Here is a 26,833-nt window from a genome sequence, read left to right as displayed (position 1 = left end):
TATTATTCATTCAATACCATGTTAAAAACTTTTATTTATTTATTTACTTATTTTAGATCATAGTTCTAAATAAATAAGCATACTTTCCAATTTATTATTCACAATGTAAGAAATCAAAATTCTAAATTTAACAACATTCGTGAAATCCAATTCTAAATTTAGATAGCGTAAGTTTTTCCTAGTAATAGTTACGCTAGAAAATTTTGTTTTATAATCTTTAAAACTTCTCAAAAGGATACCAAGAAATTTCAAAATTTCATAAATGTATTAACTTTATCCACATATAAATACTAACCTAATGCAATCAAATATTTCTTTTACTGCTGATCTACTTATAGAGTACTAAATTTCAAATGCGAAAAAAAGAAAAAAAAGAATATAGGAGTATAAAACTTACTAAAAACAAAAATATTTAGTATTTTTTTATATTTTGGTCACTTATTTTATAGCATAATCTGATGAAAAAATATACAGAGATAAAAAAGTTAAATAAAAACCGAATATTTAAAAACATTTTTTTTAAGAAAAGAAAAAAATTCATATTAATATACAAAAAAAATTTATTAAATAAAAATTAATTTTAAGACAAAAATAATAATATTATATTAACTAAATTAAATATTATTTTAGAGATTAAAAAAACTATCAATATCTAAAATAATAATTTAATAATATCTATAAATTAATTTCTAAATTAATTATCAAGATATAACTATCAATTATTAAATAATATTTAATTTATTTAATATAATAATTAATTAATTTTGATAAAACTATTTTTTTAATAATTTTTTCTAGGAAAATACAACGAATATATACTGAAATTCTTAGGGAGATGATTTTTTATTTTATTTTATTTTAAAACTATATCATTGGTATGACAAGTATCTTAAAGTTTTAAATTTAATTTAAATATTTTTTTTATATATATATTTATATACTTGTTGCATAAAATTTCATACATTTTAGCTGGGAAACTCATGTTGGGAAATTTTGATTTTTTTGATGATTATACCTTTGGATAATATATATAGCATGTGAGAAGGGCCTTTGACTCTACCACACCCTCCTTCTCCTTCAAGCAACAGGTGAAGTGACAAAATAGTACGTGGAGGTTAGATTTGCACATTTTTCATGTCACTTTTTGTCATCATCTTCTTTTTCAACAACGGTACACAACAATTTGTCACTAACATTTTTTTATAAATTATCGAAGTTATTATTTGTTTAAATTTATATTTAAAAAAAACTACGTGGAAATAAAAAAAGGACGACGAGACACGAGGTGAATAAAATAACTCAAGTAAAAATAATATATTATATATTATTCTCTCATTTCATATGTTTATTTTACTATTAAGTATTTTTGAAAATAAAAAATAAAAAAGATATCATATTATGGATTATTATTATTTTCCATGTAACTATTATTGATAATTTTATTTTTAAATACTATACAGTGTCTTTTTTTCTAATTGTGTATATAAATCAAATAACTATTTTTACTGGATAAATTTTGAGCTATGACGTTTTTTAAAACGGTTGCCTAATCTCTTGCTACCGTCGTAAAAGTTTGTCAAGTAGACAAATATTTTTTTTTTATTACAGAATAGATTATAAACTGTTTATCATATATAAAAAATAAATAATCTAAAACTGAAAAAAACATAGTTGTATTGTGTTCTTGGTGGTGAGTGGGAATTGCGAAATCGAGGGCTTTTCCTCTCTCCAAATACTCTCTACATGGTTGTCTGCAAGATTGACAAAAGGGATCGCGGAGTTGTATTGTTGAATTAAGGCTCTTAGGTTTTTGCAGTTTCCCGGTACGTTTTCATTGCTTTCTGGTCATTGGATTGCGTGCGTTTCAGAATTCCCAGATCTTGTTTTCTGCTTTGGTTATTGCACCTTGTACTCGAGGTTCAGCTTTCAAGGGAGCAGTAGCTTCGAGATTTTTTGTTCTGGATCTCGAGGTTTAGCTTGACGCTGAGGTTAGGAGTTGTGAGAGGCGAAATCTGAGGTTGATTGAGCGTGTTTTTTTGGGATCGAGGGTAATCTGTGAAGGGTTAGGGTTTTTGGTCGATGGCTTCGAATCCTCCATTTCACTTGGAGGATCAGACGGATGAGGATTTCTTTGATAAACTGGTTGAGGATGACATGGAGCCTGTTAATTCTGGCCATGATGAAGGGGGTGATGATTCGGATGAGGCTAATGCATTTGCAAATCTGGGAATCAGTGATGTCGATGCCACTACTGTATCTGAGAATTCTTATGTTGGTGAGAGTGGGGTTGAAGTCAAAGGGGAGTTGGGTACTGCGGAATCCGATGTGAGACTTGAACAGGAGGGGAATTCTGTACCCTCTTCTACTTCAGTTGGATTTGATAGTAACGTGGATCCCAGTCATGATGGGGTTGGGGTGAGATCGGAAGATACGTCTGCTTCAGCTGTTGGCACAAGTGATAAAGTCGGTAGTTCTGGGGTTAAGGAGGTGGGTTGGAATTCTTTTCATGCTGATTTGAATGGAGGTGATGGGTTTGGTTCGTATTCTGACTTTTTCAGTGAGTTGGGAGATCAGTCTGGTAATTTTCAAGGGAACGTATATGATAATTTAAGTAGTCAGGCGAAGCCAGGTAATGAAGTTCAAAATGTTGGCTTAAATTCCTCAGGTAATTATGTGCAATATCAGGAGGGTGAAGGTTATGAATCTTTAGAAAGCCACACAAACAGGCAAGGTGATGGTTTAAATGCTTCAGTTAATCATGTACAATATCAAAATGATCAAAATTATGTTGCATCTTCAGATGATCACACAAATGGACAAGATCTGAGTAGTAGCCAGTACTGCGAGGATCTTTATCCTGGCTGGAAATATGACCACAACAGTGGACAATGGTATCAAATTGATGGGTATAGTGCAACCGCCACTACTCAGCAAAGCTCCGAAGCCAATACAGCTGCAGATTGGACTGCTGCTTCTGCTGGAAAAACAGAGATCTCTTACATGCAGCAAACTGCTCAATCTATTGGTGGAACTTTAGCTGAAACTGGCAGAACTGAAAATGTATCTAGCTGGAGTCAGGTTTCACAAGGGAACAGTGGGTATCCAGAGCATATGGTTTTTGATCCTCAGTATCCTGGTTGGTATTATGACACCATTGCCCAAGAATGGCGTTCATTGGAAACTTACAATTCAACCGTCCAGCCTTCTGGTCTTGGACAAGAAAATGGACATGCTTCTACCAGTACTTTCTTGCCAAATGATAATAGTTTGTATGGTGAATACGGCCAAGCTGATAAGTATGTACCGCAGAGCTTTGATAGCCAGGCTGTAGATGGCAGCTGGAGTGGTTCGTATGCCACTAACCATAAGCAGGGTTTTGAGATGTACACAACTGGGACTGCTTCAAGAGGGGATAAAATAAGTTCTGGTGGCAACCAACAAATTCATCATTCATATGGTCCAAGTTTTTCTGAGAACAAAGATCAACAACATACCTCTAGTTCTTTTGGATCAGTTACACTGTACAATAAAGTAAACCACAATCACGGTTTGGCTAATGGAACTTTTGAACCACGAAGCTTTGGCCCAAGTGGGGACACTGGTCAACAGTTTAATTATTCAAGCACTAAGTTTGGTGAACAAAATGTTTTTTCAAATGATTTTACTGAAAATAAAAAGCCCTTTAGTTACTCTCCGCAATCAATTCAGGGAGGGCATCAGTTTTCACATGCCCCTGATGTTGGGAGATCATCAGCCGGACGTCCTGCTCATGCTCTGGTAACTTTTGGATTTGGGGGAAAACTCATCATAATGAAAGATCGTAATCTTTTGAGCTCATCATACGGAAGCCAGGTTAATTCTTGATCCCTCTTTTTAGTTTTGATGTTATGCTTTATGTGGTTTTTGAAAAACTTCGAGGTTGATCAATAATGTTTCCTATTTATTCTCTACATTCCTGTGAGTAATTTATCAAAGCGATTAACTCAGTATATTCATTTATATTTGAAGGATTCTGTACAAGGTTCTGTTTCTGTGTTGAACTTGATAGAAGTTGTCACGGGAAGTATGGATTCTTTGAGCATCGGAAATGGTACCAGTGATTATTTTCGTGCTCTGAGCCAGCAATCTTTCCCAGGTCCATTGGTTGGTGGAAGTGTTGGAAGTAAGGAACTGTACAAATGGTTGGATGAGAGGATTGCACATTTTGAATCACCTGACTTGGATTATAAGAAAGGTGAAAGATTGAGACTCCTTCTTTCCTTGCTTAAAATAGCTTGTCAACATTATGGAAAGCTACGTTCGCCTTTTGGGACGGACACCCTACTAAAAGTAAGTTACTTCTGTAGTTATTCAGTTTCTTTTCCCCCTTTACGTAAACATTGTCATGCTATAACTTTATGAGGGACGTTCTGTTTAGTGCCGTACCATTCATCTTTAGGAGATGTTAGATGTTCACTATTCTGCATTGTTTCTATCATGATGCAGACGGTTATTGTCCTTTATTTCTCTGTTTTTGAATCACTTCTGTTTGGAGTGGTTTATGACATTATAATTCGTAATTGCTTTGCCAATAGCTGTGGGCCTCTATCCTCTTTTCTTTGGCTAAAACCACCGTTGGCTTTCTTATTATTCCCCGGATAACCTGTGATTCTCAGTCATATTATTGCCTGAATGATATTCCTCATGTAATCCACCACTTGCTAATTATGTAACCATTTGGGGTTTGGCTTTGATACAGGAAAATGATACTCCTGAATCTGCAGTTGCAAAACTTTTTGCTTCTTCCAAGATGAGTGGCACAGAGTTCCCTCAATATGGGACACCAAGCCATTGCTTGCAAAATTTGGCCTCTGAAGGACAAATGAGGGTTTGTATTTGACTCCTGACCCATTTCCACTCCCAGATTGTTTTGTACCTCCTTTGCTGATTTTGATTTTGATATAGGCAATGGCTCTTGAGGTTCAAAATCTTCTTGTCTCTGGGAGAAAGAAGGAGGCTTTACAATGTGCGCAAGAAGGACAATTGTGGGGACCAGCACTTGTTCTTGCCTCACAACTTGGTGATCAGGTCAGATCTCAAATTTTCAGACTGTTCAATACTCTGCTGATATTTCATGCCTGGGTTAGAGAGTGCCTTTGGGGTCTTACAGTTTTGTTCTTGTACTGCTTTTGTCGGGGGATGAATTTTGTCCATATTTGTGTTGCAGTTCTATGTTGATACAGTGAAGCAAATGGCGCTTCGCCAGCTGGTGGCAGGGTCACCTTTGCGCACATTATGCCTTCTAATTGCTGGTCAACCAGCTGAAGTATTCTCTACTGATTCCTCAATTAATGGGCATCCTGGTGCTTCTAACATGGGTCAGGTGTCAGCACAGGTAATCCTAATTGAACAAATCCACATGTATTGTTTCATTGGTTCAATAGTTTCAGAGGTTATCAGTTTCTATTTTGTTTGGAACTCAACTTTTTGTTGATTTGGCATTCAGGTTGGGTCTAATGGTATGCTTGACGAGTGGGAGGAGAATCTGGCTGTAATAACTGCAAACAGAACCAAAGGTGATGAACTTGTAATTATTCACCTGGGTGATTGCTTGTGGAAGGAAAGAAGTGAGGTACAGTTCTCAATCTTTCATTTTTTTAAGGCTTGTTACAGTTTTCCTCTCTGGTTCTCATTTAAGATTCTCATTTTAGATTACTGCTGCACACATCTGCTATTTAGTTGCTGAAGCAAACTTTGAGTCATACTCAGATAGTGCAAGACTCTGTCTAATAGGAGCAGACCACTGGAAATCTCCTCGAACATATGCTACTCCAGAGGCTATCCAGGTAATTTGAAATCTCTCTAGTTCTTAAGTTGCATCTTCCACAAAATTTGGCTTTTTATTAATGTACATTTTTGAGTCCTTTCCTCACAATTTTCTGTATGCTGTCATTGCTGTGTCCGTCCATCTACCCAAAACTCTGTCTTCATCTCAGAGATTTTGTGGTTACCAATTGTTATAGTTCTAGAATTCGGGTAGACTCAGATGAGGCTGTTTCATATGTACTATATTTATCTAGATGCTTAAAAGATTGAATCTGCCTTTTCTGATTTTTCTTCTTTCTTGATTTGTTCTTTGAATAAAATAATTTTATTTTTCTTATTCAGGCTTTTGTTTTGTAAGCTTCTTAAATAATCCGTCTGTGTGTTACTTGTTCCTTCTCAGGATCTGTTACTTTCTAAAAAGAACATGTTCAGTATGATCCAGTATGTTACATGATGTGTTTATTCAATAACTCAAACTAATCTTGCCTGATTTGTACTTGGACAGAGGACCGAGTTGTATGAATATTCAAAAGTGCTTGGAAACTCTCAGTTTACTCTGCATCCATTTCAGCCGTATAAGCTTATATATGCGTATATGCTAGCTGAAGTGGGGAAGGTTTCAGACTCATTGAAGTAAGTTCGTGTAACATTATTTAATTGCCATTACCTTTTATATGATCTCTTATTATTGTTATTTGATTTCAGGTACTGCCAAGCGCTACTGAAATCCTTGAAAACTGGCCGTGCTCCAGAATTAGAAACGTGGAAACAATTAGCATCATCTCTTGAGGAGAGGATTAGAACTCACCAACAGGTACTTGTCCTTTATATAAAATCTTCATTTTGTTAGTGTTGATAATGATCAGTAACCATCTTGTTTATCAATAAATGTTTCAGGGTGGATATGCTGCAAATATGGCTCCTGGAAAATTAGTAGGAAAACTGCTCAACTTTTTTGATAGCACTGCTCATCGAGTTGTTGGAGGTTTGCCTCCACCTGCTCCATCATCATCTCAAGGAACTTTTCATGGAAGTGAACAACATTACCAACATATGGCACCCAGAGTATCCTCCAGTCAATCCACAATGGCTGTGTCATCCTTAGTTCCATCTGCTTCCATGGAACCTATCAGTGACTGGACAGCTGACAATAATAGAATGCCAAAGCCTAATAGAAGTGTTTCTGAGCCAGATATTGGTAGAATCCCTAGACAGGTGTGTGAGTACTGTTAAAGGTGTACTGTTGATTTCCATCTTCCTCTGCATGTTTTCTGTTATTTAGAGTTTTGATCGAGAAGTTCTGGTTGATGTTTTTAAGGAAATGACCTCACCTGATGCACAAGGGAAAGCACAGGCATCAGGGGGTACTTCCCGCTTTTCCCGCTTTGGCTTTGGATCACAACTTTTGCAAAAGACAGTTGGGCTAGTTTTGAAACCTCGCCCTGGTCGGCAGGTGTGATTAGTTGTTTCATTTTCTTTTTAATTGCAACAGTGCTTTGACGTGAGTTCTCTAATGGTTCTTATTTTAATCTCATGTAGGCTAAATTGGGTGAGAAAAACAAGTTCTATTATGATGAGAAACTGAAGAGATGGGTGGAGGAAGGTGCAGCACTTCCAGCTGAAGAAGCTGCACTGCCTCCACCACCACCAACAACTGCTGCTTTTCAGAATGGGTCAACTGAATACAACTTGAAATCTGCATTGAAGACTGAAAGTTCACCTCCTTTGGAGGGGTCAAACACAAGAATATCCAGCCCTGAACTTAGTCCAGGGATGCCACCAATACCACCCAGCTCAAATCAATTCTCTGCCCGGGGTCGTATGGGTGTTCGGTCAAGGTAATCTTTTTGTCTACTAGATTATTTATATTTATAATTAAGAGTAGGGCTTGTTTTATTAAGAATACAAGTATGAGTCTAAGTCCCACATTAAGTAAAAATGAGAAAGTTCAACAACCCTAGGAATACAAACCCCATTTTCATAAGGTTTTGGTTTGAATGTGGTGTCAATCTCTTGTATTGATTTGGTTCATGCTCATTGTTTGTTGAATCTCCTGGTGAATCCCCTTTCGAAAGACCCAACAGTGGTATCAGAGTCCGATAGTTTGTTTTTGATGACCAGCTCAAGCGAGTTTAATATGGTCACTTATGGAAATTTTTGCTGACGGAGGTTTCAAGCAAGTATGTCCTGTTATGATGAATGGGAGTACAAGTAAGGATCACTAATGAAATACTCGTGGTTAAAAAGGCTTCTACTCGAGGGGAGTGTATCTATATGGAAGGGACTCACTTAAGGAGAGATTGTTAGGAAATTGTTAAGAATAATCTAGGTCTCATATAGAATAGAAATGAAAAAATTGAGTAACACATAAAGAAGAAGATCCATAAACCTATTGTCTGATTTTGGATTGGTGGTGGTTTCAATCCCTTGTAACTCGTGTCTTGGCTCCTAAGCATTGTAATGTCGAACTCCCATTCCATTGGTTCCCTGTTAGATTATAAAATTTAAATTGAGGAAGAACCTATGGGTTCTTGCAATTCTTTTGCAGCTAGCTCGGTTTCCAGAAACACGGAAAATTTTCTTATTCGTTGACAAGATTTGAAAGGCATAATATTGATGAAAATGCTTAATGGACTATACAGGTATGTTGACACCTTCAACCAAGGTGGGGGAAACTCTGCAAACCTGTTTCAATCCCCTTCTGTTCCATCTGTTAAACCGGCTCTTGCTGCCAATGCGAAGTTTTTCGTTCCTGGTCCTGCACCATCGTCAAATGAGCAGGCAATGGAGGCGATATCAGAAAGCAATCAAGAAGTTAGTGCAACAAATGTAGATCTTTCAACATCTGCTACAAATGAGTGGTCATACCAAGACCCAGCACATGTATCGTCAACGGCCATGACCATGCAAAGGTTTCCCAGCTTGGGTAACATCCCAAACCAGGGAGCGACAGAAGGAAGTAACTCTCATTTTGCTCATTCACGCCGAGCAGCCTCATGGAGTGGGGGTCTTAATAATTCATATAGCCCTCCAAATAGTGGCAATATTAGGCCTTTGGAAGCGTCAAGATTTATGCCTGATGAATCTTCAATGCACACACCTGCTAGAAGTAGCAGCTATGGAGAAGATCTTCACGAGGTTGAACTTTGAGCAGATGTTGAAGCTGTAAATATAATTTTTGTTTTTGATCATGAGATCAGAACAGTTGGGACTTCCCTGCATCTCAGGATGAACGGAACAATGGTACACATCAGGTGGGGTTCACAGAAACAGAAACAGAAACAGAAACAGATCAGCCAATAACAACAGATATGTACCCTGTCCTCTTTTCAGTATTTTTTTATGTCCCAAACTCCCAACTCCCAACCTGGTGATGTATGATTAAATGTGGTGGACTCGAGTGTAGAGTAGATTTTCTTTTTCTTTTCTTTTGTTTTAAATGCCACGGGAGTTGGCAGTGGACACCGTCTGAGGATTATGGAACTGGTGTGCTACAACAATGGATAGGACCACCTGCTTAGTCGAGTAGTACAACTCATTTGTTCATTTTATTAAACAAACAAGGAAACGCCTCACGAGGAAATATTACCTCAACATAAAAGAATAGTGTATGGAATTGTCAAATATATTTTTCTTCTATTTTATTTCTTTCTATCATCACTTATTAAATTATATTAATTTAATAAATCACTCTCCACCCTTTCGCCCATTATTCCTTTTCAAAGTTCAAACATCGGTGACAGAAAATTCCATAAAATTAAATCTGCTTTTAACATTCAACTTATTTAATTCATTATAGATCCAAATAATTTGGATTAGAGCTAAATTTAAATTCATATTTTTTTATAAAGATTTAGTTTAGACTTGTATAAATTTAAATTCAGATAATTGGATTGAAATTTAAATCTATATTTTTAGACGAAAATAATTTGGATATTTATAAATTGATTTAATATTAATTTTAAAATCATATTTTTTTTTAATTTGATTGTTTTCTAAAGTAATTTCAATTAAATAATAAAAATTTTATTGATCAATAATGTTTATTTAAAATTATTATTAAAATTTATAATAAATAATGACATGATAAAATTAAAAAGTAACGATATTTAGTGTGAAATATTTTTTTGTCTAAAACTCATGCATCGATAAATAAAAATAATCTGTTTAAATAAATGTTAATTGAAGGTGTAAAAGACTGTGATTTGACGTAATTTAATTTTTGATTATTAGCAACATGAAGATTAACAAAATAGATACCAGTAAAAGTAAAATTATACTCGTATATATATACATGCATATTATTGAAGTCCTATACTCATTTTTACATAAAATCACGTGTTGCAATCGTTTGATTTAGTGCCACAATGAGATAATGCTAAAATGAAAATATTTTTATTTTAGATTTTCTTTTTCCAAATCTTAATAAGTTAATAAGTGATATTGTTTTTTAAAAGAAAAATCTACAGAAAAACTATTAGTCTTATCTAACTAAAATACACCTTATTTTGTATTTTTTTTAATTAAAATATAGTAATTGATATCTCTTTATCTTCATATTTCAATATTAAAATTTTATGTATTATCTCATTTGCTCTTATTATGAGTGATGTACACTCACATCCAAGTTGTACCAATTACTTAGTTTTACCACGAACATGTACCAACTATAAAAAACTGCTTTTTTTTAGATTGTTAATTCATTATACATATTGTGAAAAAATAAAATCCAGCAAACTTTTAAAAAAATATTATTATTAAATTATATATTAATTTTGACTTATTTTAGGTTAATAGTTAGTACCAAACGGATTTATAAATATTCAAAAATATTTAATTTTAGAAAATGTGAATTGGGATTTAAAGTATAATCCAAATGTTTGGATTTTCATTCAATAAATTCTCAAATTAACTCTTAAAAAAATATGAATTTGAATTTAATTTCAATCTAATTATTCTCTTTCTTTTTTTTCCGACCAAATAAAGTATTGGATTACATTCAGATTGGTTTTACATAATCTTTTCAACACCACTAAACTCTTAATAAATATATCATTTACTCATTCTTATTAGGAAGTGACACATGCATTCAGGTTCATGATGCATACCAAAACAGTGTACCTAGCTTTATAAAAAGCATGTAAAAGATATAAAAAAAAAACTAATTTATTTTTAAATTATTGATTATTTCCACATTTTATGAAATAAAACTCCAACAAATTTTCTTTTGAAAAGTTTTTCTTATAAAAAAATATAATATTTTAAAATTATTTTGTAGTAATTAATTTTAAAATTGATACGAAACTAATTTATAAATATCCAAATTATTTTTTTTAATTTAATTTTTAATTTAAAATCCAATCTAATTATTTAGATTTGGATTAAAATAATCTAATGTAATCTATTTAAAATATGAATTTAGATTTAATTCAAGTTTAATTATTTAGATTTAGATTGGATTTAAATTGCATCCTATATATATGCTACTACCACTAGCTTAAATTCCCTTAAATTACAAATTTTACCTTTTAAGTTTTATACATTTAAGAATAATATATTATACGTATCATTCCCATGAATTTAGAGAATAAAAAAATAGAGTTTATTTGATTAAACCTTTTTACAAGTAATTTTTAGATAAAAAAAAATATTGATAAATTAAAATTAGTTTATATAAAATGAATTTATAAAGTTCTTTAATACATTTTTAAAAAACTATATCTTTTAAATTTATATATAAGTTAATTTTAACTTATAGATAAAATAAATTTATTTAATTTTCATTATTTTAATTTTTTTAGAAATATTTATGCAGAAATTTACTCAAACGAGGAACGTTACAATTAAATACGTATAAAAACTAAACAAATTAAAATAATATGTATAAGGACTAAAGTAATTAACTTTGGAGTATATAGACTAAAAAGGAAAGCTTATATGCAAGATGTAGTTTGATATGTGATATTTTATATTGTTCTTTGATCATAATTGGAGTTTTGATTAATTTATGTCAAGTAATCTTAAACATTTTAATTGTGCATATTGTTAGGTAGAATTGAATTCTAATCGAAAAAAAACTATACTTTTTTTAGAGTAAGTTTTATTTTTAATTAATTTAGTGTGCTCAAGCTGTCTATTATGTGAATGTATTTTCTCTTTAAAAAATGCATTTTTTTTGTTAGGAGTTAAAGTATAATATGGCACGTGTTTTGTTCAGTAAATTTCTTGAGTTATTAAGGACTGAACCAAAAGGGAATAAATGAATTTCTTTATTGAGAAAAACAAATGAATGAATGAATGTGAAAAGTAAATTTTAATGTAAGCCGTAAAAAAGTGATGTGATGATTAAGCATCAGATGGTGCGATCCAGTGTCTGCCATTGACGAAACTCTTTCTGATAAATGGATGAGCCGTCTCAAAATCCAAGTCTCGTGCCAGTGAGACCCCACGCACAGCCTCTGCTCCTGCTCCCCAACACTTGTACACTCCGAAGAACACAGTCCTATAATTGTAAAATCCAGTCACCGTCACAAAAGAGATACCATCATGTTTTATTGTTCTTCTACCAAAAAATAACTTCACAAAGTAACATTGTGAGATATGTTCACCAAAGCAATGTTTTGTTTCAGGAATTTAGTCTCTCAACAGATATATGGGTTTTGTTCCTGCATAAGCAAATTCCATGATGCATTTTCATCCTTGAAATTGGAAAGTCCATCATGAAGAATTGGTTTATGTTGTAACAGAAAAATTTTATACTTTGAAAACCACAGCATTTAGTGTATATTGTTTTTCTGCATCTATCACATGGATAGCTTCTCAGAATAAGATTCCACTAAGCTGAAATAAATAACTCCATGGAAGGAACATTCTGCTACCTCTCTATGTATCTCTAAAACAGTTGATGAGATTAGAAGAGTTACTTGTTCTTATTGTTGGCATGGTCCCAATCATCCCAACCACCATGTGCAACAATGTCATCGAAATATGTGTAGGAGTAGACGATTCTAGAGTACTGTCCCATTGCTCGTCCCACGTACAGTGGACCTGTACCTGTCACCCTGCATCCTACGAATGCAAACCCTGTCTTCTCCTCCTTCTGCTTCCTGTCGTGGGCTGCTATCGACCCAAACCTCGTTGCTATTGAGTGTAGCCAGCAATCCTGATAGATCAACCATATCAACCCAATACCCTCTTACTTTTGTTCACTTTCACAAATACCTTAATATAATGTATAAATACTTTAATACATATCACATGATGGTGTGGTGTGGTCCAATCCAATCTCCACTTTTTGGATCTCTCCAACTCAATCCTAAGTTTGCTGTCACAAAGGTTTAATGGACACAAAAGCTTGTTTCCTTTTTCTAGCCACCCATAGAAAAATATATAATCAACTTTACAACAGAATATCAGTATTCTTTTCCATGTCAATAATCAACAACATTATAGAAACCTTCCTAACAAATATTAGTTAAAAATCATTCTTGAAATTGCATTGAGAAAAAAGTGTACTCGGTTTCTTAACCAGTGCCCATGGATAATCTTTATTTGAAAAAAAAAACATTGAATGTTACTTTTAATAAAAGTTCACTTTATGTATGTTACTTTTATCTTCACTGTTTTGTATTTTCTCTTTGTTTATATTCTCTTTCTGCAGAGAAAATAAAGCCTAAATATAAAACAAAAATTGATAGGGGTAATGATGAATAGAGTACCTTGTACATGGACCTGCCATTGCCAAAGATGAAATCGATGGATCCTTCAATGTAGCATTCCTTGAAGTAATGTCGGCCAGCATCGTCACAAAGTGTGTCCTGTGCGCCGTAGAAGCCGCAGCCGGAGAAGTATGCCTTGTCGCCGGATATGCGAAACGCCACCGCTTGCCATCCCTGCATCCCCGGCATTGGCGCAGGCGCCGTGTTCTGCACGCATCATCAAAAGCTTTTATATTTTCTCTCTTTTTCCATTAGAGTAAAAAGTTGCAGTAAAGTTACCTTGAAGCTTATGTTTCTGGCAGAAAAATAGGGGGCAAAAACAGTAACGGAAGCGGTTCTGTAAGTACGCAGTTGCTGTCCACTGGGACCGGGGTCACTTGCTCGATCATGCCATTCTATCACCGTAACTTCTTTACCCGCGCCCTCAAACGTTATGTACGGCTTCGTCACGGGCACCACCACCTTTTCTCTGCACCATAACCAAAACAAAACAAAATCAAATAAAACGTACTAATTATCATTACTCTATAATTACTTATAATAATGAATGAAATCTGTTTAATATATATATATATATATACTTGTAGCATCCGGCGTTGATTTGAATGAGGATATTCCTTCGGTTGTTGTCGGGGACGGCATTGACGGCGTCTTGAACGGACCGGTAGTGGCCACCGCCGTTAATGTCAACCGTGATTTTACGGTGACCGATGGGTCCGACCCACTGGTGGTTGTTGGAGGCGTTGGCGGAAGAGAATGTCTTGAAGGTACGGTCGTGGTATGTTGTAGACGTCACTGTTGTTGCATGGAATATACAGGTGAAGAAGACCAGGAGCACTACTAAAAGGGAAGCCATTAGATGGTAGACTGTGGCATCGAAGGCGAAGAGAAACAGAATGTTGAAGAAACAGCGGAGACAAGTGTTTTTATATTTGTATGGGAAGTCTTCAGATATTGTTGCACTGCGCAATTTGGAAGCAAAACGCAAGAAAAAAGAGAGAGAGGCACCTGTTATATTTTATAGTTAGAGAGGTTATTTGGGTGTGTTGTGCTTGGGGTTACAGGTTTTTTTTTTTATGTATATTATATATGTTTTTGAGAAAGAGAAGGAGAAGAGCATTGTGTTTCCAACGGTCATTTTTAGTGGGAGTACATGGTTTTGGAAATTTGATTGGTAGACATTGCGGTAATGCAGACAATTTCGTGCTCTAAAACTACTTAGTCCTCATCCTTTTGTCTTAGTATCTCTAAGTAAGATACCACCTAGGTTGTAGCATGTCTCTTGTGTTCAATAATTGGTCATGATTAATAGTAATGAAGTGCATTGATAGAGATATGGAGTATTGAAGTGGTTACTGTTTTGATTGAAATTAGCATTCCCTTTTTATGATGTTATTCCTTTCTTCTTTTAATACTCACTCAATTAGTGTTTCATTACCATTAAAGTTTGAAAAAGTCAATGGTGGGATGTTGTAGTTGCATGCACTGACGATACAATTGATTGCAAAAGTTAATTTTATTTATTCCGTTCATTGATTACGAATAGTATGTCATAAAATGCACATAATCCTATTTTTTATGGTAGGTTCCATTCATAGGATCCATTTGTCCATTTCAAGTACTAATTTTCTGAATAGAGTGTGTCTTATCTTTTGTGTCCGTGTCACTGGTTCACCACCATGTATATCAAACGGTCATTTTGATTTTGATGGGGATGATACGAAATGTTATGATAACAGAGGATGGTCCAGGCATGGATTAAATAATATTTTTTGCACTTTGGCTCGTTCTAGTCGCAGACAAGCGGGCCCCACCAGAGCCCACCACATTTTTGAACGTTGGGGCCCCAACCCACTCTTCTGTTCCAATTACGTCACTCACAACACAACACGAGAGTGAGGGGAATGAGACAATATTTTCCCAAACTTGAAAAAAGTGGTTCGTAATGATGCGTAAAAATAACATGGATATCATATTTTGAGAATAAAATTTTACTGCTACTTTATATTTTTTATTTATCTTTTATAAACATAAAGTTTTATTCTTTTAATAACCATATTATTCTTAAAATAGATTATTATGTGGTTGATGGAGTATAAAAAAAAATAATTTTTAAAGTTACAATGTGTACCGACCATCATCGGGCGTTGACCAAAGTCAACTCTTGGTAGGATCCATCCGGGACTCCAAGAGGAAGTCAACGTGTTGACCGTTTTGGGTCTCGCCTAGTTAAGGCGTCATCAGGATGGGGCGTCGCCTGGTTGAAGCGTCGCCAAGATAGGGCGACGCTTGGTTGAAGCGTCGCTAGGATGGGGCGTCGCCTGGTTGAAGCGTCGCCAAGATAGGGCGACGCTTGGTTGAAGCGTCGCTAGGATGGGGCGTCGCTTGGTTGAAGCGTCGCCAGGAAGGAGGCGTCGCCCCACTTCAAGGGGGTGACCAGATTGCCGCAAGAGCGTGTTTTGGCTTGGATGGCGCCACCTCCTGATACCCACAGGTAGGAAAGACCGTGGAGGGGGTGGCGACATAGGAGGAGGCGACGCGCTATGTTAGATAAAGAACATAGCCAAAAAAGGTGGATTTAAAACCACATCTTCAGTACAAGCAGAAAGAGCCCCAGTCCACAACGTATCCACACATGAGGTGTAGGGATGCGGCAGAATGCACCACCGTTAATGCCCTTTGGACCAGATATGACCTTTGAGAGGCCACGCCCCAGAGGTGCATCTACATGCAGGGTACGTGGGCGTTTCAGGGGACTCCCAAGGAAAGTGACTCAGGTACGGGTGCGTCGGTTGGCCCCACATAGTCACCCCTGGGCGCGCTAGCACTCCGCAAGAGCAACCTCACACGCTGAGATTTCTCTAAGTATGAGATACAACGCTATGAGGTGCGCTCGTGAGTAAGCTCAAGTCAAAGCACAAGTCAGAGCTGCCACGTGGCATTAACACTAGCAAAGGTATATAAGGTTAAGTGAGAAACAACACAAGGTACGTTTTTCAAATATTCAGTCATTTGGTAAACTTTAGGCACTTGAGCACTTGAGAGAATTCGGTTACACATTCAGTTACGCACCTCCAAGAACACAGATCTAGTCTTGTTCCGCTACGGAGGAGCACGGTGTTTTCTGCCACCAGTACTGACTTGAGCGTCGGAGTGCAAATGGCCACGAGCGCGCCATTTGTCTCTGTGATTGCAGGTAACATCACATAGGAGAATTGAGATCGAGGAAGAGCGTTCCACCGTAAGAAGATACACACAAAGAAGCTCGAGCCACCGGCAAGAACACAATGCTTTCTCCAATTTTTTTAAAAAAGATGTTGTTTGAATTAAGGTAAATAGAATGAAAAAGGAAGGAAGGTTTATCAAAATTTATGAGTACTATATGATAGGTGTGATTAAAATTGTACTTTTCATTATTTATAATTTTTAAATTTATTATTAATATTTTTAATTAAAAATAATAATCATTATTTATATTATATTATATGATTAATTATATTTATTTTATTATAATATAAATATAAATATTAATGAATTAATAATAAAAAATAAAAAATATATTTAATATAAAAATGTAAACATATATATGATCAACCATATAATATATTAAAATATAATATTTCTCCCTCGCTTCATTTCGAAGAAAGAGTACACGAATTTCGGTGCCTCATTTTTTATTTTTATTTATTGATTTTTGAAATCTTTGTTATTCCTTGTTTTCACAAATTTATCTTTGGATGCAAACGCAGATTAATGTTGTGTTTGTTAAGAAGATGCGTGGGAATTTGAGAGAGTGAATATATGGAGATTTGAAAGAAAAGTGTGAAAAAAGTTAGTGTATTTGGATTGTGATATGTTAGAATGGATGTGTAATGGAAGTTGAGTGAAGTTTGTGATTAAATGTGATAGTTATGAGAAAAATTTTAATTTTTTTAAAGGTGTTAAATGTGAGTTTATAAATTTATCTTTGTAACTAAACATTTATAAATAATCAAACATGAGACATTTTTTACTATATTTGAGTTAACCAAAATTTTGTCAATTATTGTAACGTTGAATTAATATTTTCAAAATAATGATGAGTTAATTAACATTGTCGGAACATGAAAAATTGTCATAAAAATAATACACAAAATCATATTCATATAAACATAATTTTAAAATATAATTTATTTATTTGCAGATTTTTTTTTAATTAAAACATTATTTTTTAAACTGTGTTGGAATTATGTCAATTTGTAAGAAAATAAAAATTTATTAAAATGATAATTGTGTTTGTATTAAAAAACAAGTTCCAATTTTTCATATTTGTAAAAAAATTTAAGTGGACAATTATGAATGTATGTAAAAAATTTAAATTGTAAAATTCATATAAATAAATATAATATTCATTATTTTATAAAATATAATTATGATCATAATTTATATTGAATTAAATAATAATATTAATTGTGAAATAATTTGTTATAATAATAACACAACAAAAAAAGCACAAACAATAAAATAAAAATAAGTTAGGAAGGTGAAATACAACTCACAATCACATAATCTATTAAGAGACATGGATAAGCGATTATCTCAGTAGTTTTTTTTTACACATAATCATCTGAACAACTGGATCGGTTGAACACTTGGCGGACGAAAAGATTGTTGTTGAAACGATTCAACTTGAGAAGAAGACCCGACATGCGTGGCTAATTCTACCATTTGGGATTGGGAGTAATCTGTTCAAACTCTTATGTATTGAGGTGATATCTTATATATTAATATTCAGTTCTTGATTGATTATTGGTATTGTTGTTTTACTTTTAACTTTCCGTGACAAATTGAGAATCTTAAATCTGACCGAGAGGTATTTTTAGGGTTTTGACCTAAACATCAATACTTAGCATATTTGAGTGCTAGGGATAGACTTGAAATGTTAATTGTCATTAACGTCTGAGTGTGATTCTAAATTGTCATTGCTTGTGAGAAAATCAAGCTGCTGCTGCACTTGCAATTGAAATTGTCAATAGTGTGAGAAACTTTTTCATTTTGTGCCTATGCAAAGTTGTCAACCATGAAGGAAACTTTGAATAAAAGTTGTCAATGGTGAATGCAACTTTTTCCCAAGTTGTCAATGGTGTGAAGACAACTTCTTTGTTATGAAATTGGAAAAAAATAAATGAAACAAAGTGTAGCGTGGCATGATGGTTTTCTATACACGCGTTATGGTTTTAAATACACAAATGTCACAGAGATTGCTGAGGATTTGACTTCTCAATACAAATTTTAATGATTATGTTAAAATTATATTTAATTCAGACACAACATTTGCTATATAATGGAACAACAATGGAGTCTTGTACACAAATGCATTCATCCTTTGTTCTACACTTTTTCTTGTCTTAATTCCTGTATCCAAGTAAAAAAATCGAGGAGAAAGTTTGTACACATTATTTTCTCCTTCTAGTGTAAAGTTCAAACAAAATCGTCAAGGTAATATATTCTTGCTTATCATATATGTGTATGTATAAGGTAATTTTATTTCTTTTAAAATGCAGATGGACATGTGGAAGTCAAAACAAGCCAAATGTTATTACTGTCACAATGAAGGTCATAATAGAAAAAATTGTCCATTTAGACACTAGAATCATCATTTGTAATGTTGTTCTCATCAAATATTTTAATATCATCTTCTTTTAATGACTTCTATTCAATATTTTCATTTATTTTTAATATATTTATTTTACATAAATACATGTATATTATTACTTTTTACATATTATATAATTTATACTTTCATATATTATATAATCTAAAAATTCATACATAAATCATATCACATTTTTATAAGTGTATTTTTAACTTAACAATATTTAAAAAATAGTAAATATTTTTAATTTATCACACAACTCATTTTTAACCCAATTTATTTAAAATTATTGTAAAAAAAAGTAATTTTAATTCTTCAACTTTATATATCATTTTTTTAAATAAAACAAAAATTAAAATTTGATATTATAATTAAAATAAATTTTTTAACTATATATTTTTACTTTTAAAAATATTAATTGTCATTTCTTTTAAAAAAAAAAATTAACTGAACTTGACAACGGAATTGACAACTTTAATTGAGAGAGAAATTGTCAATCTCATATCCAATTTTATTTAAACTGAAGTTGTCAATTCAGTTAAAAACTTTAATTAAAAAATAAAAATACAAGAATTAATAAATTTAATTAATGTTCATTCCATCATTGACAACTTTCACATTTTTTATTGGCATATGCCCATTTACATAAATGTAAAAAAAAACTGAACCATTTTGATAAATTTGTTGGCATTTGCCCATGTACATAAATGTGAAAAAAAACTGTTGAAGCAAACACAACGTAAGGAGAGAACCGCGGTGGTCTTCTGCTTAGTTCTACAGAGTAATCACTCGAGTGATTTGCATTTGTTATCTAGAACAAATGGCTTATATATAAAATTTAATAATGCATATATTTGTAAATATCTTAAAATTAAATATATTCAATTAATATATATATATATATTAATATTAATTAATTATAATTGATTGAATAATAAATATTAAATAGTTAATTTTTTTTATCTAATTGTGTTTTTAATATTTTAGTCTAAAAATCTTTTGTAACCGAGTCTTCTCTTCTCTTCGTTAACAATTTGGTGAAACTTAACTTGTAAAAAATACCACTCTTTTATCTTTAGAGAGCAAGATCCCTTTCTCGTAAGAGTATACAGATAAGATCAGCCAGTGCATTTCTTTACATGGGTTTTGGTAACATCATATCATATTGAAAACGAGTAAGTTGTGGTCTCTATTTTTTTTGCATTATACATATCTATACGAAGAGGTTAAAGGTTTGTTTTACATATGTTTATAAACTAAAATTAATTTAGATAAAAATTTAAATAATATGTAAAAAGTTATAAATGAATTTATTCATAAATAATTTCAATTTATAAAAAAATGATTTCATTTTCCAAAACATATTTATGATATCAGTTTCCCCAAATATATCTTTGAAGAAGACGTGAGTATGAATATTGTTGGAATAGAAGTTGTGCACATAGATGGACTTCTATCTTGGGTTCGTCTTTCGGCTTTATTATTCATTTGATTTGAGTTTGAGTTTTGGTATAATTTGTGGACTCTAACTCGTTGGATTTGATTAACTGAAACTATCGGTTTTTCATCTCGGTATCAACTTTCGAGTAGGTGTGTGTACTTGTAAGAGACTCCAATAATAAAGTTAGAATCAATTTCAGTTAATTATTAGATAAAATTAACTCTACTTACCTTTTGAGTTGGTCACTTATTTATAATATTTTCTTACTGGGTCTTAAGTCTTATTGGGCTTTTACTCTTTGTGCCTAATATTTATCAAACACACTACTCATGTTTTGGACTATTTATTAGGCTTTGCTACAATATTTCACTATTTAATTATTTATTCATTTATATTTAATTTTCATTCTTATTATTGGTTTTTCAACCTTTCGACTTAGACAGGACAAATGATACGATAGTGATCTCATAATGAGTGAATGAAGTAATACAATAGACTTAATAAACTATCGTAGGATAGACTTTAAATAATTTTAATACTATCTTAAAAGTTGAACTTTGAGTTTAACTCAAATTTATAAAAACCGCTTATAAAATGAAATTTGCACCCATTATGAAATATCCCTATTTCTAAATCGATATGAAATTTTTAACACTAACATTAAAACAATTTAAACTGACCCAAACAATATTGTACAATTTCTATTTAAATTAAAACAATATCATTTTAGCAACAAAGTGAATTGTGTATTATGCTATCATACTATATTATTAATTACGAGCTTAATTTGAAAATTGATAACATAAATTAAAAGAAATTACATTATTTAGTTTGAAAATTTTATGAGAATATAGCAATTATACTCTTTTTTTTCATATTACACAAATATATATCAACCAATATACATGATTAAAGATTTACCCATCTAGAGGTGAATCTTGAACTCATTCATTTAACTGATGATTTTAACTCTAATAAATTAGCCCGTCACATCTTCTACTAATGTATCGTGCTCCCTTCAGTTTTTGCTGATCTTGCCAAGAACGTGCTTCTTCGTCCCAGCATTGTATTGTGTCCAACTGGACAACTCAATATAACTTGTTAAACCATGAATTTGGCGATGATTCTACCAATCTTGCAGGCAGAAAAGCTTCTCTTTCTAGAGATGACTGAAGACTTGCCACTGTCCTCACCATAGATGCCCACAAAAACGGTGCAGAACAGAAGGCATAAACAAAAACGATCAGAGCTCTCACTACCCCATCAGGATACCAAGGAAATGCCATGACCATAAGGGTCCCTACAATTCCAAACCACGGTACCAAAACTGGTAATGTTGGTAGCAGAAAGACATTTATTGCAATTGAGCATAGTGCAAAAGCACCAAGCAAATAAAGGAACCAGCCCAGAAGAGGGTGAACCGTGTGAGGAATGATAAAGAATGGTGTTACGTAAGCAGCAAGGATGCACCACAAAGCTACTATTTTGAGGCCGTTATGGACAAGGTTGATGCTCTTATCAGAGCGCCTGTAACATAACTTTGAGAAGCTTGGCCTTGCCAAACGCGTCATTGCTATTACTCCCAGATATATTGCAGATTGGATTAGTATCACAGCCATCTCAGCACCATACCTACACCAATGATACCTCAAATTTTGAAATACCTTTCATACTGCATGAAAATAAACATCTACATCTATCTCAAGAAACAAAAGGTATGATTAGAAATTAGAAATTAATAGGCTACTAAAATCCTGTTTTTCAATTACAGATCCCTTAATGACTACTTTGTATCAGAAACTCAATGAAATCAGAGGGCACTAAAAGTGATTACCCCAAAGTTTGACGACGCTGTTCATGCCACTGGAGCCCTAATGGCAGGACAGGCCAGGACCACCAATACCATGGCTTCAACCACGGTGCCCCTGGGAATGTGATCACACTGTTTGGTCCACAGGGCACGCTCCATCGAAGTTTAAGATCTGAATTAAAATAAACATAGATTTCACTAAGCCGTTCAAAAGTTTAGTTCAAAATATATACCGAAAGATTAACTTACAGTAGTATGAAGCGTCCATCTGATAACCTAAAGGAAGCCTATATGTTCCACGAAGCTTGGTGCCATTTGGAGGTGGATGAAACATTGGCTTATCAAGCAACTCCGGGAAGTAGCTAGCTATAAAACCCTGGTCTGCACCATCTGGGTTTTCTCTCCCATTCTGTAATTCATGAACCATGTCCTTCAACACCACCGTTGACGGCTGCCATTATCAAATATTAGAACCCATGAGTTATCACAGAGCTCAATTATGATGGCCAAGGAATTTTATTTCTTCTTATTGTCAGTATATAAATTTTCAACTACAATGGAAAATTGTTCTTCAATATTCTAACTCAATTTTACAGAATCGAGTAACAATTATTAAAAAAAATCCAACCTAGAAAAGGAAAGTTAAAACTGAAAAGAGAAGAGGAATGTTTACCTGCAAGACGAAGAGGCCAGTGTGGAAGACGCAAGGATTGATGAAGACCGCACAGAATTGTCCACATTGAAATAACTCATCTGTGTTTTGAAGGAAGAGATTGTCAGCGTCCAGCATGACAACCCTGTCATAGTCCACTAAGCTCCATGCATACAGTTTGTTCAATGATAATTTAAATCTCTTGTCAAAATTATCTTGATGCTTGTACGGATTCTCCATGTTTTCCACCCTAACCACTTTTGCACCATCTTCCTCTTCACTGATAAATAAAACCCATGCTGCCTATTAATTTCCCCCACCCAATAAATGCATAACAGTACCCACCCACTAACAAAACTTGGAAACCTATGTGCCCTACTCTCATCAATTTCACTGCCTCCTTCAACCCATCAAACTCTGTTTTACCTAATTAAGCTGGGACTCAACACAACCACTGTTTTCAAGTTCCAAATTCAAAAACTACGGCTACTTTTCGAAAGAAGGTGGACCAGAGCCTGTTATAAGATGATGAAGTAGTTGCAAATTACTATTATTCATTTTAATTGAATAATTACAAAAAAAAATTATTAGAAGATAATTCAAAGAGACGTTGCTTCCCGAGGGAAAAAACTAGAGTATCTCTAACTAGAATTGCTTTGCATAACTGAAGCAATTTTTCCATTGAAAAGGTCTCATCTAACACTTCTTAAGAAATATCTTTATTCAAGCAATGCAATTCTAAGGATAAAAAATATTATTTCATCTATTACAACATTCAATATCATGTTTAATAATTAAATTTAAATTATATATATAATTATGAATTCCTTAAAAAAAAATCTTTTATTGAAACAAAATTAAAAGTAAGTTTCTTAATAATTATGTAACACATTAGAAATCTATATAAAGCATGTCTGGACATATTTATGTATATTACAGACAACAGACGAATATGTTGTTGATTGGAAGCTGAAGGGAAAAGGCATAAGTTAAAAGGGAATTTGAGAAATAAACATCCAGACGGGATAACCGCGATAAATGAATAATTTAGGAACAATATTGTTGACAAGATTTAACATGAAGAAGAAGTTAGTTGAACCTAAAGTTATGAAACGAGACAGCACCTGCATAACCCCCACCACTGTCCCTTGACGCGATCAAACTATATTTAAGTGGAGGGACTGGTCGTTTACTGGTAGGCATGTCAAGTGGTCAATAACCTATACTAAAACATGAGACAGATTCAACTTTTTTTTCTTTTTTTTTTACACGTTATATTTTTTACCATTTTCCACTTTCTTCCACTGTTATTTTATTTTGATAACTGAAAAAAAAATATAGTAATGTTTCCACCAATAATAACAGCAGTAACTGTTTGGTGGAACAAAACCGGCTAGAAACAGTACGCAAAAAAAATGCCCAAACTTAAATTAAATACTCTCTCTTATAATATAAAATGTAAAAGTATGTTTTATGCCAGCTAACTCAAATGATGATATCTTAAATAATTATTATAAAATTCACAAGTATATATATATATATATATATATTATATTATCAATATATATACTATTTTCTGAATTAAATAATCCTTATTTACGTTAATAAATTAAAGAGTTTTTCCAAAGGGGTAAACTTGGTTTCAACTAGGGTGGCTTTGCTGGGACCAGAACAGGGCTTCTATTAAAGCTTCACTAGGTGGTGGGCCATTTATGGATTGATAATAATGATAATAATAATAATAAATTAATTTGATTATGCTAAAGCATATTCCCAAAACCCCCAAATAAGGTGACTAAATTTGAGCAGGCTTTAGCTTCATGGGAAGGAAACATAGGAAAGAGGGAGATTAATGTGACATAAACATAATCGAAGCAAAGGCATTGTAATCTACGCCGCAAAAAAATAATTAAATGGAAAATATAAGAATATTATTATTGAGAATTAAAAAAGGGAAAGAGGAAAGCGACTGACAAAGCTCGAATCCATCGGAGAGGGACGTCGACGGAGGCAATGACGACGAGATCGGCTTGGACGTTAAGTTTGGAAAGGGATTTCAGAAGGACGCGAACGGCGACGTAGAACTCGTAGTCCCTGGGAGTGCCGACGTACATCATCGTCGCGTAGGCATTCCTAAACGACGTCGCTTTGGTGGACGGCAACCGGCACAGCCCCAGCCCCAATACGAAGATCATCGTAGACCATCTCAGAAAAGCTGCATTGCAACCCATTTTTATGAAAAGTTGGTGGTGGAGTTGGAAGTAGCAGGAAGCAAGGGTTTTATGAGTGTGAGAGAGAGAGAGAGAGAGCGCTTGCAGAAGATCGAATGTGGACAAGGAAACAGAGGCAGAAGAAAGAACAGGTTTTAAATGTTTGCTAGCTAGACCAGTACACAGTAACTGAGAACGAATCAACTCACGAGTTTTTGCTTTAACACGCGAGATAACCAGCCATGTTTTTAGTAACGTAACATGCCAATACATATTTTAATTTTGGAATCTTTCTGTGTAATATTCGTTTTCTTCTAATCCTCCGCCAAAAACACACAAACTCCAAGTCTTCTCACAACGTGAAATCACTTTTTTTAATCATTTATATCCAATTATTTGTAAGATGATATCATATGTAAATTATTCATTTCTTAATCTCTGAAAAACTAACATATTTTTTTCTTATAATATTTTGTAAAACAAATTATCCAAACTTAATAATGTAAATATATATTATTCAAAGATTAATTACTAATAAATAGCTTGTTTTGAGTTAACTTTATTTCTCTTCTACGTTAACTTTATAAGTATCGATCTACCTATATTTTAAAAGCAATTATTTAATATATTTAGTAAAAATAATACATGTAAATTAAAACTCCATAATTTTATTTTTTTTACATATAACGAATTAAAGAATTGAAAAGTTAAACAGACTCAATCTTCAAATATTAAGTTTTCCGGTTTCAATTTTTTTTATCAATTCCAAATTTTCACAAAAATACATAATAAATTAAAAAACTAAAATTTTAATTTAAACGTATTTTTACAATTAGATGAATTTTTTGAAGGTGAGTTGATAGGTAAATCTGAATGGATTGAGTGGTAGGTAGGCTAAGTCTAGTTCTACAACTAATTGTAAAATTATTTTCATCTTTTGTTCCTCCCGTCAAAACTTATTGTGAGTCGAATATATTTATTATTGCTATATGCTTATGGTTTATTATGAAAATCAAATATATTTTACCCAACAATTAAAATATAAAATTGAAATCATCCAAAAATCCGTTAAACACATGTAAACACCTTTAATAAATAATCATTGAGCGAATAAATTAATTGTAAATAGAACCCCTAGTAAAAGAATCTCGAAATACATCTTAAAAGACTTTAACTAAAACTATTTAGATGTGGAGGGGGGAAATAATTTTTTTTTTAAATGAGTAAAAAAAGAAATGTAAATGTCTCTCTAACTCACTAGTCGCATATATCTTTTGTATTCAACCTTTTACTCGACCAAAACATATCACTCTTCAAATAAATATACCATCCGCTGAATTGTTCATAGACTCATAGCCAAAAGGTTGACTGGCTAAATGAATGAAAAAATTTTAAAAATTGTTTAAATATAATTATTTGAAAATATTTTATTAACTTAAGACTATTTTTGTCATATGGTACAAAGGTGTGGCTGGTAGAAACAATTTTTTGTGGTTCAAATAGGATTTGAAGCATTGTAAAAAAGATCAAAATTGACCACTTAGGATGAGGTACTCTTGAAG

The 26,833-nt window shown here is 33.1% G+C and overlaps 3 protein-coding genes across 3 annotated transcripts; 1 reads left to right on the top strand and 2 right to left on the bottom strand.

Moving 5' to 3' along the window:
* Nucleotides 1-1,643: 1,643 nt before the first annotated feature.
* On the top strand, nucleotides 1,644-9,449 carry LOC137810547 (protein transport protein SEC16B homolog). Its single transcript, XM_068611884.1, has 13 exons — nucleotides 1,644-3,852; nucleotides 4,009-4,329; nucleotides 4,739-4,867; nucleotides 4,945-5,067; nucleotides 5,207-5,374; nucleotides 5,486-5,611; nucleotides 5,691-5,825; nucleotides 6,311-6,438; nucleotides 6,511-6,619; nucleotides 6,703-7,020; nucleotides 7,124-7,258; nucleotides 7,345-7,643; nucleotides 8,448-9,449. The coding sequence occupies exons 1-13, from the start codon at nucleotides 2,080-2,082 to the stop codon at nucleotides 8,953-8,955; spliced, it is 4,272 nt and encodes a 1,423-aa protein (XP_068467985.1). The 5' UTR covers nucleotides 1,644-2,079; the 3' UTR covers nucleotides 8,956-9,449.
* A 2,608-nt stretch (nucleotides 9,450-12,057) lies between these two features.
* On the bottom strand, nucleotides 12,058-14,583 carry LOC137810545 (probable pectinesterase 68). Its single transcript, XM_068611883.1, has 5 exons — nucleotides 14,105-14,583; nucleotides 13,803-13,992; nucleotides 13,524-13,730; nucleotides 12,729-12,967; nucleotides 12,058-12,307 (listed from the first exon to the last, which is right to left on the bottom strand). Exons 1-5 carry the CDS (start codon nucleotides 14,377-14,379, stop codon nucleotides 12,151-12,153), a joined length of 1,068 nt encoding a protein of 355 aa, XP_068467984.1. The 5' UTR covers nucleotides 14,380-14,583; the 3' UTR covers nucleotides 12,058-12,150.
* A 6,798-nt stretch (nucleotides 14,584-21,381) lies between these two features.
* Nucleotides 21,382-25,491, bottom strand: LOC137810544 (putative glucuronosyltransferase PGSIP8). The gene is made up of 5 exons (XM_068611882.1): nucleotides 25,036-25,491; nucleotides 23,083-23,341; nucleotides 22,659-22,860; nucleotides 22,434-22,581; nucleotides 21,382-22,231 (listed from the first exon to the last, which is right to left on the bottom strand). Exons 1-5 carry the CDS (start codon nucleotides 25,290-25,292, stop codon nucleotides 21,688-21,690), a joined length of 1,410 nt encoding a protein of 469 aa, XP_068467983.1. The 5' UTR covers nucleotides 25,293-25,491; the 3' UTR covers nucleotides 21,382-21,687.
* Nucleotides 25,492-26,833: the final 1,342 nt, after the last annotated feature.

Source organism: Phaseolus vulgaris, chromosome 2 (assembly GCF_000499845.2).
Source record: "Phaseolus vulgaris cultivar G19833 chromosome 2, P. vulgaris v2.0, whole genome shotgun sequence".
In the NCBI taxonomy this organism is placed as follows: Eukaryota; Viridiplantae; Streptophyta; class Magnoliopsida; order Fabales; family Fabaceae; genus Phaseolus; species Phaseolus vulgaris.
Note: the sequence above shows the minus strand (reverse complement) of the source record. Positions and strands in the feature narration are given on the sequence as shown.